This window comes from Triticum aestivum, chromosome 3B (genome assembly GCF_018294505.1).
Source record: "Triticum aestivum cultivar Chinese Spring chromosome 3B, IWGSC CS RefSeq v2.1, whole genome shotgun sequence".
In the NCBI taxonomy this organism is placed as follows: Eukaryota; Viridiplantae; Streptophyta; class Magnoliopsida; order Poales; family Poaceae; genus Triticum; species Triticum aestivum.
Genome location: NC_057801.1, coordinates 575,759,409 through 575,774,454, shown reverse-complemented (window position 1 = coordinate 575,774,454; position 15,046 = coordinate 575,759,409). Strand labels below are relative to the sequence as shown.

Genomic DNA, 15,046 nt, shown 5'->3' with positions numbered 1-15,046 from the left:
TTAATTTACCCATGGAGACTGAGACACACGCCCAATCATGTCCAGCCACGGATCAACCCACTGATCGAATCCATTCGGGCTCCCAGCTATCTGCATTCCCTCATCGATTTTACACGGCCGCGATCGAGCGACGGTCGCGTGGCTGTAGTGTACTGTGTTCAATCATCACAAATGCCACCAACCGCGCGCGCCATGGCCTCCATGGCTCCTTCCTGCTTCTATTTAAACCCGGCCTAACGCTCCTAGAAACAACCACGCCGACTGCCAACTGCCAACGTACGTCACTTAGCACTAGCACACAGACTAGCAAGCTAGCTCAGCTCACTTGACAATGACAATGGTGGAGGTGCTATCGTCTGAGCTGGTCGTCCCGGCCGGAAAAACGCCGGGGGGCAACATCTGGCTGTCCAACCTCGACCTCGCCGGGAGGAGAGGCTACAGCCCCACGGTCTACTTCTTCCGCCACAACGGCGAACCGAGCTTCTTCGCGGCCGACGCCATGAAGGACAGTCTCGCAAGGGCGCTGGTCGCGTTCTACCCGCTCGCCGGCCGCCTGGGTCTCGACGGCAGCGGCCGGATTCAGGTGGACTGCACCGGCGAGGGCGTGGCGTTCCTGACGGCCCGCTCTGAGCACTACGCGCTCGAGGAGCTGATGAACGACTTCGTGCCGTGCGGCGAGATGCGTGACCTGCTCGTGCCGCCGACGCCGGCGCCGAACCCGCCGTGCGCCCTGCTGTTCGTGCAAATCACGCGCCTACGGTGCGGCGGTATGGTGCTCGGCCAGGCGATGCACCACTCGATCGTCGACGCGCGCGGCGCCGCGCATTTCTTCGAGACCTGGGCGAGCATCTCCCGCGGCGGAGGCGCGCCGACCGTGCCGCCATGCTTCGACCACACGCTGCTCGCCGCGCGCCCGGCGCAGTCGCGCGCAGTGCTGTACGACCACCCAGAGTACAAGCCAGAGCCGGAGCCGGTGGATCCCGTGTCGGCCGCCACGTACGCGAGCGCCATCATCACGATGACCAAGGGACAGGTGGGCGCGCTCAAGGCGCGGTGCCTCGGCTCCTCCGCGTTCCGCGCCGTGGTGGCCCTGGTGTGGCAGTGCGTGTGCCGCGCCCGCGCGCTTCCGCCGGCGGCCGAGACGTGGCTCTACTCCATGGTGGACATGCGCGCGCGCCTGGACCCGCCGCTCCCGGCGGGGTACTTCGGCAACGCCGTGATCCGCACGTCGGTGTCGGCCACGGTGGAGGAGGTGGTGTCGAGCCCGCTGGTCCACGCCGCGAGGCTGGTGCGTGCGGCGACGAGCCAGAGCGACGACCACGCGAGGTCGTTGGTGGACTACCTGGAAGGGGTGGACACGATGAACCTGCCCCGCAGGGGCATCTCGCGCGCGCACCTCCGCGCCATCAGCTGGCTGGGCATGTCGCTCTTGGACGCCGACTTCGGGTGGGGCGCGCCGGCGTTCATGGTACCGGCGCTCATGTACTACAGCGGCTTCTTGTACGTGATGAACGCGCCGGGCAAGGACGGCGCCCTTGCGCTCGTGCTGTCGCTGGAGCCCGAGAGCATGCCTGCGTTCAGCAAGGTGTTCGCAGATGAGCTGGCCCGCCTCGACGCCGGTGCAGAAAAAACCAGTACAGGCCTTTCAAAAATGTAGTTACCGGCGCCGAGGAGACAGGCTAGCAGTACGACGCGTGTGATAAGCTCGTACTACCGGCGTCAAGCCAAAACGTCACTCGTAGTTGTATCATCGGTGGCGCTGGTGGCCAACGCCGCCGGCATATACAAATAATCAGTAGCGCATCAAGTTAGTAGACGTCGGTAATACATGTCACATTTGATGCGGACTCGCTTTGACCTACGGGTCCTCAATATTAGTAAATCCCTATTGTCAGATAACCCGTGAAAAAAATTCTATGAGACCAGGTCTCACGGATTAGCAGGTGAGACCCATCCTGATGAATGACACGTGGCATTTGCAAATCACAAAGTATTTACCTCATCCCCACCTGAAATCAGGGGGGAGAGATTAGATGCTTTTGTGATTTGTGAATGCCACGTGTCATCCATCAGGACGGGTCTCACCTTCTTTATATGAGACCTGGTCTCATATAATTTTTTTCCGATAACCCCTAACGTGTTACGCTAATCTCATTAAAACATTAATTAAACTAAACATTTTCAAATGAATTAAATTAAACATTGGTTAAGCATTAATATTAAACTACAACTACTATTATTAAACTAAACCTTTTTAAATGAATTAAATTAAATGTTAGTTAAGCATTAATGGGTTGTTGGCGTCCATATATCTTCTATTGTTATATTAATAAAGTAGAAGACAAACAGGCCATCATGTTCGTTCACATATATTAAATTATCTTGATAGTTAGTTTTAGGTACTAACGGGTGAGATTTAAAAAAGTTGTGTGACATATAAATAGACCATAATAAGTGCCAAACGTGTGGCACGAACATATGCCAATTCCAAATATTTTTTATGGCAAATTTAGTGACGCGAGGATGACAAATTTAGTTGCCAAGCACAACAATTTTTTTGAGATGGCAAGCTTCAGTTTTCTTTTTCTTTTTTTCTTTTTATGATAACTTTAGTTTTAGAAAACATGGCCCAGATTGCCATTTGGGTATAAATATTGTAACGTGCGAACGTGTCTAACAAGTCACATACAAACCACATATGCATGTTTATATTAGAAAAAAGGCCTGTCCGAAACAAGAAGAGAAGGTACAGCATTTTATATTTTCTATAGAAACAGAGACACACATATTTGGGCCAACTCATATGCCTTTTCATTAAAAAAAAGTCAGTCCAAAACAATCAGAGAACCATTCAACTTTTTGTATTCTTATCTGCAGCCGCCCAATGTCTAAAAAGAACACCTCCTAGCTTTATTATTCCTTTGTTAGTAGATGATGTAAGTTTGATTTAAGTTTATAAAATTAGTCGGCCTTCCCCCAAAAAACACTGCAACCGCTCAATGTCTAAAAAAAACACATATCACCCCTCTTTGCTTGGCTCGAATAAAAAAACCAGTCCAATCACCCAGAATAAAAAAGAAGAGTCCGGCTATAATACATATGCTGATGTAATCAATGATTTAATCAAATTAATCAATCCAGAGCTTGGTCGAACCTCATCCAGGTGTTAGACTTGTTCTGGTTTCTTGTTTATCTTCTGATCTGCTTTGTAAAAAGGATCCTCACCATATCGTATCTATAATAACCCGGATTTTTAAGGTTATTAATTAGTTCCAGAGAAATGTATAATTGACTCATAAAAGTGTATAGTAATTCAATATCTTTTATGTCAGAGTTAATATGACTGAATGTTACATGCATTTGTCATGTGTTGTAAGAAATACCAGTAAATCAACTACACATACGGAAGAAAAATAGAAGCAAACGTTCTCTTATACTAGTTGTGCTGACAGCACTAGCAATCAAGTTCAATGCATAGATTTATGCATGCATGTAATAATGATGAGATGTAATGTGGCATAATACTCCCTCCGTTCCTAAATACTAGATAGGCAGCGCGCCTTCGCACGGGGTGCCTATCCCAACACCGTGGCCAAGCGGATAAAGATCAGGCGCCATGATGCGTTAGTAGAAAGGCGAGTTTAGCACACGTATTAGACATGCCAACTAATTTTCTCTTTCAAGAGAAAGAAGAAACACTCACTCTATACAAGAAGCAAGATGCTAAAAAAGGACATCATCGAGTTCGGCACGCTCATAAATTATAAAGGCGTGTCCATAAGCAAGAATCGTCAAGTTCAGTACAGTCATGAGATTACAAAAGCTAATAAGTTGGCATTAACTTTAGAACTAAGAGCAGGAGCATGAGAGAGCAAAAGCCTAAGACACAGTTCTCAAGGAAGGATATGATTCAGTAAAAAGCAACAATATCCAGTATAATGCTTCATAAGTCTATAGAGTGGATCATAAGATTGTGATGCACGATATAGCAAAAGATATCTTGCATCAACATCTCTTGCCTGCCTATGCGACGGGTGATTCAATTGAAATTGCCCCATGCATCCCATTGGTTCAGCACGGCAAATCCAAAATTATGTTTAATCACTCGGCAAATCATCACATAAGTCGATGGTTGTAAGCCATGTATTTTTATACATTTTAGCTTAAAACCAAACCAAACTGGTGAATGAAATGATATGACATTTCATCACAAAGCATAAAGACCCAATTCATACCATATAATCCCGTCATAATGATCGCACATGACAATAAGTTCATTACAAAGGATAGAAGTCTAATATACCAAAAGCAAGGCAGATTGATAGAGCAGTACACGAAACTTGTATTGTTCGGCCACGGCATAACATCAAACTTCATATATATGGATAGAGATAGTTTGGTCTGACTGGCTTGTCGCCCGACTCCTCCCTGCATTGTAAACACCTGTTGATGGACATTATGTGTTACACAAAGAATCCATAGAGTGTGCCATATGAACATCATCACAACAAGAATACGGTTCTTTTAATAACCCTTATGAATAGCAAGTGTTAGTACAATGGCAAATGAGTAGCTCCTATTATTACTACCCGCGTACGTGAATATGCTAAATAGTCGTGTTAACAAACGATAAAAGTTAAAAGCTGATAATGTAAAAGAAAACATGATTATAACACCAGCAGAAATAGTTTGGTAATGTCATTGTAGCAAGACAAAAATTTCATGTAGTTCTTGATAGGCATAAGTTACCATAGTTCTTGGCATGCATGTCTTTTAATCGAGGGACATTCGGAAGAATGACTTTAGCTCTTAGTCATGAAATGCAGAAAACAATGGGAAGCACCGATTTATAATATACAACAGAAATACAAAACATGATATGAACCACTAATTTCTGACGTGTGATGGGAAGCACTGATTTAGAAGATATGAGAATGTTTTATTTAAAATTATATATTTCTTTTATATATATGCTAAGGCATCACATCTACATATCCAAAACTATCATGAGAGCAAAAGTACATACCGGCTCCGAAAACAAATAACAAAGGTTGAGAGTCAAGAGCTTCTTATTCAAAGTTTCACCTCAACTATGGCCTTCTTGATGTTGTCTTCTCCTCATAATGGCAAGGCATTAGCAATTACAAGCCAGTGAGTGAGCATGACCGGAAAAGCAAGACATCCGAGCCCGATTCCTTTTTAGGTAGGGCGTGGTGCATTTTTTACATAGACCATATCCAGAACATAGTAGTGCATAATTCCTTAAAAGTTGTACAAAACAAACGGCATCACACTACAGTAGATAGGCATGCGCGATGAGACCCCAAGCTAGGATCACAAATGAATTAAGCAGCTAGTTGCAGTCAACTTCTCACCTCTGTCTCGCCTCCTCTGACCAGTTAGAATTTTTATTATTCTTCATTTATCAATACACTACACATGAATGCCTTGACTGTGCTCTAGCTATGACAGTGGTCTACAAATTCTAGATTTGTATTCAAACAATGGGTACAGTCCAGTGCATGAACTTAGAAGCTGAAAGAGAATACCAAAGGTTGCAAGGATTACATTTCCTAGTGTTTTGTAATTTTCTTCTTTGATATATGTAAGAGAGCATAAAAAATCACATAGCTTGTTTCAGATATTTTGTCACATTAAGTAGTTCAGGTAAGAGGGAGTTGATCTTGAAATCTGAGAGAGGGGGTAGAGATGGACTTGTAGGTCATCGGTAATCAGTACGACGACATCCTTGACGGTGCCCTCTGGTAGCTGGTGGTGGTGATGTCTTGCGCTCTCTAGTACCTGGTTGTGGTGTCTTGCGCTCTCTGGTACCTGGTGGTGGTGCTTTGTGCTATTCCTAGCTAGTACCTCACATTAGTGAGGGATGTAAATGAACCAAGTACTATGTAGAAGCATATAAATAGAAAAGGAACAAAGACAATGGTATACCTTCAGCTTAGACATGACATCAAGCAAAAATAATCTTAATTATCATTACTATTTCCATTCTGAGTAAGGATGGACAAAGAATGACCCATATATAGCACAAGCATGACTCAGGAGGTTCGCAAGAATACAAAGCCAGTCAGTTATGCATCTAGCACATCACACCAACAAAAGTAACGTAGCTTGCTTTACTTGCCAAAAGTTTCAAGAGTAAAAATATGAAATTCAACTGTTAGAAACTATAACCCTCCATCCCTCACGCCATCATCATGTCACATGTTCTCTCAATCAACATGGTAACAAATAAGTAGCAAGAATTAACTCCCTTGTATAAGGGAGATGATAGACATTGTAGGTTTCAAGCTGTTCTCTACAACACAATATTGAAACTCAGGGAAGGAAAATATGGCATATACACAACACATCTTCTCTGTTTCTTCACTTCACAACAATGACAACTATCATGTTAAACTATTCTGTCAAACTTCTTTCTTCACGATGATACAACCATAATTAGTTATTTTCTTAGTGTGGTATATGCAAGACAAAACAACCGTGTAAGTTGTAGAAAGAAGCAAAACCACCTGGCATTGAGTCTATCTAAGTACCTAAGCCGATCTGAATGCAAACTAAACAACTATGAACCAACTTAACTAACGGAGCTATATTGCACAGTGCAGAAAAATTATAGATACGATGGCCCCCACCTCCACCCCGCCGCCCCCTTAACCCTAGCCACCCACCCCACCGGTGATCAGTCCATCTGACCGTGGGTTTTGCCATCTGATCGCCTCATTCTCTCCGGCGCTCGCTGATCTCTCTGTTGGTTGTCGTCTTCATGGCGCTACATGCATCCTGTTGGGGAACGTAGCAGAAATTCAAAATTTTCTACGCATCACCAAGATCAATCTATGGAGTAATCTAGCAACGAGGGAAAGGGGAGTGCATCTACATACCCTTGTAGATCACTAAGCGGAAGCGTTCAAGTGAACGGGGTTGATGGAGTCGTAATCATCGTGATCCAAATCACCGATGATCCTAGTGCCGAACGGACGACACCTCCGCATTCAACACACATGCAGCCCGGTGACGTCTCCCATGCCTTGATCTAGCGAGGAGAGAGGGAGAGGTTGGGGAAGACTCCGTCCAGCAGCAGCACAACGGCATGGTGGTGGTGGAGGAGCATGGCACTCCATCAGGGCTTCGCCAAGCACCGCAAGAGACGAGGAGGGAGAGAGGTAGGGCTGCGCCTTGGAGAGAATAACTCGCGTGTTTTCCAGCCCCCAATACCTCAAGTATATATAGGGGAAGGGGAGGGGCTGTGCCCCCATCTAGGGTTCCCTTCCTAGGGGTGGCGGCACCCCCCAAAACCCATCTAGGGTGCGGCCAAGGGGGGAGAGGGGGGGGGGGCGCACCTAGGGTGGGCCTTAAGGCCCATCTGGACCTAGGGTTTGCCCCCTCCCACTCTCCCTGCGCCTTGGGCCTTGGTGAGGGGCGCACTAGCCCTCCTGGGGCTGGTCCCCTCCCACACTTTGCCCATGCAGCCTTCTAGGGCTGGTGGCCCCACCTGGTGGACACCCGGGACCCTCCCGGTGGTCCCGGTACGTTACCGATAGAACCCGAAACTTTTCCGGTCACCAAAACGGGACTTCCCATATATAAATCTTTACCTCCGGACCATTCCGGAACTCCTTGTGACGTCCGGGATCTCATCCGGGACTCCGGACAACATACGGTTACCACATACATCTATTCCCTATAACCCTAGCATCATTGAACCTTAAGTGTGTAGACCCTATGGGTTCGGGAGACACGTAGACATGACCGAGACAACTCTCTGGCCAATAACCAACAGCGGTATCTGGATACCCATGTTGGTTCCCACATGTTCCACGATGATCTCATCGGATGAACCATGATGTTGAGGATTCAATCAATCTCGTATTCAATTCCGTTTGTCTAGCGGTATAGTACTTGCCCGAGATTCGATCGTCGGTATCCCGATACCTTGTTCAATCTCGTTACTGGCAAGTATCTTTACTCGTTCCGTAACAGATCATCCCGTGATCAACCCCTTGGTCACAGTGTGCACATTACGATGATGTTCTACCGAGTGGGCCCAGAGATACCTCTCCGTCACACGGAGTGACAAATCCCAGTCTTGATTCGTGCCAACCCAACAGACACTTTCGGAGATACCCATAGTGCACCTTTATAGCCACCCAATTACGTTGTGACGTTTGGTACACCCAAAGCATTCCTACGCTATCTGGTAGTTGCACAATCTCATGGTCTAAGGAAATGATACTTAACATTAGAAAAGCTTTAGCATACGAACTACACGATCTTTGTGCTATGCTTAGGATTGGGTCTTGTCCATCACATCGTTCTCCTAATGATGTGATCCCGTTATCAACGAGATCCAATGTCCATGGTCAGAAAACCATAACCATCTATTGATCAACGAGCTAGTCAACTAGAGGCTTACTAGGGACATGGTGTTGTCTATGTATCCACACATGTATCTGAGTTTCCTATCAATACAATTATAGCATGGATAATAAACGATTATCATGAACAAGGAAATATAATAATAACTAATTTGTTATTGCCTCTAGGGCATATTTCCAACAGTCTCCCACTTGCACTAGATTCAATAATCTAGTTCACATCGCCATGTGATTAACACTCATAGGTCACATCGCCATGTGACCAACATCCAAAGAGTTTACTAGAATCAATAAACTAGTTCACATCATCATGTGATTAAGACTCAATGAGTTCTAGGGTTTGATCATGTTTTGCTTGTGAGAGAGGTTTTAGTCAACGGGTCTACAACATTCAGATCCGTATGTACTTTGCAAATCTCTAGGCCATATTGTAAATGCTGCTTCCAGGCTCCACTTGGAGCTATTCCAAATGGTTGCTCCACTATACATATCCAATTCGCTACTCAGAGTCATTCGGATAGGTGTTAAAGCTTGCATCAACGTAACCCTTTACGCCGAACTCTTTATCACCTCCATAATCGAGAAACATGTCCTTATTACTCCAAGGACAATTTTGACCGCTATCTGGTGATCCACTCCTTGATCACCTTTGTACCCTCTTGCCAGACATGTGGCAAGGCACACATCAGGTGCGGTACACAGCATAGCATACTATGGAGCCTATGTCTAAGCATAGGGGACGACCTTCGTCCTTTCTCTCTATTCTGCCGTGGTCGAGCTTTAAGTCTTAACTTCATACCTTACAACTCAGGCAAGAACTCCTTCTTTGACTGATCCATCTTGAACACCTTCAAGACCATGTCAAGGTATGTGCTCATTTGAAAGTACCATTAAGCGTTTTTGATCCATCCTCATAGATCTTGATGCTCAATGTTCAAGCAGCTTAATCCAGGTTTTCTATTGAAAAACACTTTTCAAACAACCCTATATGCTTTCTAGAAACTCTACAACATTTTTGATCAACAATATGTTAGCAACATATATTCATCAGAAATTCTATAGTGCTCCCACTCACTTCTTTGGAAATACAAGTTTCTCATAAACTTTGTATAAACCCAAAATCTTTGATCATCTCATCAAAGCGCACATTCCAACTCCGAGATACTTGTTAGCGTCTTTCAGGATTGTCAAAACCTTCTGGTTATATCACATACAACCTTTCCTCAAGAAAATCATCGAGGAAACAATGTTTTGACATCCTATCTGCAAGATTTCATAAATAATGCAGTAACTGCTAATATAATTCCAACAGACTCTTAGCATCGCTACGAGTGAGAAAGTCTCATCGTAGTCAACTCCTTGAACTTGTCGGAAAATATCTTAACGACAAGTCAAGCTTTCTTAATGGTGACACTTACCATCATTGTCCGTCTTCCTTCTAAAATCCATCTGTACTCAACAGCCTTACGACCATCGGGTAGTTCTGTCAAAGTCTACACTTTGTTTTCATACATGGATCCTCTCTCGGATTTTATGGCCTCGAGCCATTTGTCGGAATCTGGGCCCACCATCGCTTCTCCATAGCTCGTAGGTTCATTGTTGTATAGCAACATGACCTCCAAGATAGGATTACCGTACCACTCTGAAGCAGTACACGTCCTTGTCATCCTATGAGGTTCGGCAGTGACTTGATCCGAGGCTTCATGATCACTATCATCAGCTTCCACTTCAATTGGTGTAGGTGCCATAGGAACAACTTCCCGTGCCCTGCTACACACTAGTTATAGTGACGGTTCAATAACCATATCAAGTCTCCACCATCCTCCCACTCAATTTTTTGAGACAAACTTTTCCTCGAGAAAGGACCCGATTCAAGAAACAATCCCTATTGCTTTCGGATCTGAATTAGGAGGTATACCCAAATGTTTTGGGTGTCCTATGAAGATGCATTTTATCCGCTTTGGGTTCGAGCTTATCAACATGAAACTTTTTCACATAAGCGTCGCAGCCCAAACTTTTAAGAAACGACAACTTAGGTTTCTCCAAACCATAGTTCAAATGGTGTCATCTCAACGGAATTACGTGGTGCCCTATTAAAGTGAGTGCGGTTGTCTCTAATGCCTAACCCATGAACGATAGTGGTAATTCGATAAGAGACATCATGGTACGCACCATATCCAATAGGGTGCAACTATGATGTTCGGACACACCATCACACTATGGTGTTCCAGGAGGTATTAATTGTGAAACAATTTACACAATGTCTTAATTGCATGCCAAAGCTCGTAACTTAGATACTCATCTCTATGATCATATCATAGACATTTTATCCTCTTGTCACGATGATCTTCAACTTCACTCTGAAATTACTTAAACCATTCAATAATTCAGACTTGTGTTTCATCAAGTAAATATACTCAGTATCTACTCAAATCATTCGTGAAGTAAGAACATAACGATATCCACTGCGTGCCTCAGCACTCATTGGACTGCACACATCAAAATGTATTACTTCCAACAAGTTGCTTTCTTGTTCCATTTTACTGAAAATGAGGCTTTCAGTCATCTTGCCCATGTGGTATGATTTGCATGTCTCAAGTGATTCAAAATCAAGTGAGTCCAAATGGTCCATCTGCATGGAGTTTTTTCATGCGTATATACCAATAGACATGGTTCACATGTCTCAATCTTTTCAAAAACGAGTGAGTCCAAAGATCCATCAACATGGAGCTTCTTCATGCGTTTTATACCAATATGACTCAAATGGCAGTGCCACAAGTAGGTGGCACTATATCATTACTATCTTATATCTTTTGGCATGAACATGTGTATCACTACGATCGAGATTCAATAAACCATTCATTTTAGGTGCAAGACCATTGAAGGTATTATTCAAATAAACAGAGTAACCATTATTCTCCTTAAATGAATAACCGTATTGCGATAAACATAATCCAATCATGTCTATCCTCAACGCAAACACCAAATAACAATTATTTAGGTTTAACACCAATCTTGATGGTAGAGGAAGTATGCGATGCTTGATCACATCAACCATGGAAACACTTCCAACACATATCGTCAGCTCACCTTTAGCTAGTCTCCGTTTATTCCGTAGATTTTATTTCGAGTTACTAACACTTAGCAACCGAACCGGTATCTAATACCCTGGTGCTACTAGGAGTACTAGTAAAGTACACATTAACATAATGTATATCCAATATACTTCTATCGACCTTGCCAGCCTTCTCATCTACCAAGTATCTAGGGTAATTCTGCTCCAGTGGTTGTTCCCCTTATTACAGAAGCACTTAGTCTCGGGTTTGGGTTCAACCTTGCCCTTGCCCTTCTTGAAACTAGTGGTTTCATTAACCATCAACAATTGATGCTCCTTCTTGATTTCTACTTTCGCGGTGTCAAACATTGCGGATATTTCAAGGATTATCATATCTATCCCTTTATAGTTCATCACGAATCTCTTAGCGGCTTGGTGGCAATGACTTTGGAAAAACATCACTATCTCATCTCGAAGATTAACCCCACTCGATTCAAGTGATTGTGGTACTTAGATAATCTGAGCACAAGCTCAACGATTGAGCTTTTCTCCCTTAGTTTGCAGGCTAAGAAACTCGTCGGAGGTCTTATACCTCTTGACGTGGGCATGAGCCTGAAATCCCAATTTCAGCCCTCGAAACATCTCATATGTTTCACGATGTTTCGAAATCGTCTTCGATACCTCAACTCTAAACCGTTTAACATTACTGTACTATCACGTAGTTATCAAAACGTGTGTGTCAGATGTTCGCAACATCCACAGACGATGTTCGAGGTTCAGCACACTGAGCGGTGCATTAAGGACATAAGCCTTCTTCGAAGCAACGAGGACAATCCTCAGTTTACGGACCTAGTCCGCATAATCGCTACTATCAACTTTCAGCTGAATTTTCTCTAGGAACATATCAAAACAGTAGAACTAAAGCACGAGCTTACGACATAATTTGCAAAGATCTTTTGACTATGTCCAGGATAATTAAGTTCATCTTATGAACTCCCACTCAGATAGACATCCCTCTAGTCATCTAAGTGATTACACGATCCGAGTCAACTAGGCCGTGTCCGATCATCACGTGAGACGGACTAGTCATCATCGGTGAACATCATCATGTTGATCGTATCTTCTATATGACTCATGTCCGACCTTTCGGTCTTCCGTGTTCCGAGGCCATGTTTGTACATGCTAGGCTCGTCAAGTTAACCTAAGTGTATTGCGTGTGTAAATCTGGCTTACACCCGTTGTATTCGAACGTTAGAATCTATCACACCCGATCATCACGTGGTGCTTCGAAACAACGAACCTTCGCAATGGTGCACAGTTATGGGAAACACTTTTCTTGACATTATTGCGAGGGATCATCTTATTTACTACCGTCGTTCTAAGCAAATAAGATGCATAAACATGATAAACATCACATGCAATCAAAAAAGTGACATGATATGGCCAATATCATTTTGCTCCTATTGATCTCCATCTTCGGGGCTCCATGATCATCATCGTCACCGGCATGACACCATGATCTCCATCATCATGATCTCCATCATCGTGTCTCCATGAAGTTGTCTCGCCAACTATTACTTCTACTACTACGGCTAACGGTTTAGCAATAAAGTAAAGTAATTACATGGCGTTGTTCATTGACACGCAGGTCATACAATAAATTAAGACAACTCCTATGGCTCCTGCTGGTTGTCATACTCATCGACATGCAAGTCGTGATTCCTATTACAAGAACATGATCAATCTCATACATCACATTCTTTTGGCCATATCAGATCACATAGCATACCCTGCAAAAACAAGTTAGACATCCTCTAATTGTTGTTTGCATGTTTTAGTGGCTGCTATGGGTTTCTAGCAAGAACGTTTCTTACCTATGCAAAAAGCCACAACGTGATATGTCAATTGCTATTTACCCTTCATAAGGAATCTTTTCATCGAATCCGATCCGACTAAAGTGGGAGAGACTGGCACCCGCTAGCCACCTTATGCAACAAGTGCATGTCAGTCGGTGGAACCTGTCTCACGTAAGTGTACGTGTAAGGTCGGTCCGGGCCGCTTCATCCCACAATACCGTCGAAACAAGATTGGACTAGTAACGGTAAGCATATTGAACAAAATCAACGCCCACAACAACTTTTGTTCTACTCGTGCATAGAAACTACGCATATATCTAGCTCATGATGCCACTTTTGGGGAATGTAGCAGAAATTCAAAATTTTCTACGCATTACCAAGATCAATCTATGGAGTAATCTAGCAATTAGGGAAAGGGGAGTGCATCTACATACCCTTGTAGATCGCTAAGCGGAAGCGTTCAAGTGAACGGGGTTGATGGAGTCCTACTCTTCGTGATCCAAATCACCGATGATCCTAGTACCGAACGGATGGCACCTCCGCGTTCAACACACATGCAGCCCGATGACGTCTCCCATGCCTTGATCCAGCAAGGAGAGAGGGAGAGGTTGGGGAAGACTCCATCCAGCAGCAGCACGACGGCGTGGTGGTGGTGGAGGAGCGTGGCACTCCAGCAGGGCTTCACCAAGCACCGCAAGAGACGATGAGGGAGAGAGGTAGGGCTGCGCCTTGGAGAGAATAACTCGCATGTTTTGCAGCCCCCAATACCTCAAGTATATATAGGGGAAGGGGAGGGGCTGCGCCCCCATCTAGGGTTCCCTCCCTAGGGGTGGCGGCAGCCCCCAAAACCCATCTAGGGTGCGGCCAAGGGGGGAGAGAGGGGGGGCACACCTAGGGTGGGCCTTAAGGCCCATCTAGACCTAGGGTTTGCCCCCTCCCACTCTTCCTGCGCCTTGGGCCTTGGTGGGGGGTGCACCAGCCATCCTGGGGCTGGTCCCCTCCCACACTTGGCCCACGCAGCCTTCTGGGGCTGGTGGCCCCACCTGGTGGACCCCCGGGACCCTCCCGGTGGTCCCCGTACGTTACCGATAGAACCCGAAACTTTTCCAGTCACCAAAACAAGACTTCCCATATATAAATCTTTACCTCCTGACCATTCCGGAACTCCTCGTGACGTCCGAGATCTCATCCGGACTCCGAACAACATTCGGTAACCACATACATCTATTCCCTATAACCCTAGCGTCATTGAACCTTAAGTGTGTAGACCCTACGGGTTCGGGAGACACGTAGACATGACTGAGACAACTCTTCGGCCAATAACCAACAGTGGGATCTGGATACCCATGTTGGTTCCCACATGTTCCACGATGATCTCATCGGATGAACCATGATGACGAGGATTCAATCAATCCCGTATTCAATTCCCTTTGTCTAGCGGTATAGTACTTGCCCGAGATTCGATCGTTGGTATCCCGATACCTTATTAAATCTCGTTACCAGCAAGTCTCTTTACTCGTTCCGTAACACATCATCCCGTGATCAACCCCTTGGTCACATTGTGCACATTATGATGATGTCCTACCGAGTGGGCCCAGAGATACCTCTCCGTCACACGGAGTGACAAATCCGAGTCTCGATTCGTGCCAACCCAACAGACACTTTTGGAGATACCCGTAGTGCACCTTTATAGCCACCCAGTTACGTTGTGACGTTTGGTACACCCAAAGCATTCCTAC

General features: G+C 44.9%; 1 protein-coding gene across 1 annotated transcript; it reads left to right on the top strand.

The window, feature by feature from the left end:
- The first annotated feature begins 210 nt into the window (after positions 1–210).
- On the top strand, positions 211–1,894 carry LOC123065771 (hydroxycinnamoyltransferase 4-like). The gene has a single exon (XM_044488989.1). It carries the CDS (start codon positions 332–334, stop codon positions 1,655–1,657), a length of 1,326 nt encoding a protein of 441 aa, XP_044344924.1. The 5' UTR covers positions 211–331; the 3' UTR covers positions 1,658–1,894.
- Positions 1,895–15,046: the final 13,152 nt, after the last annotated feature.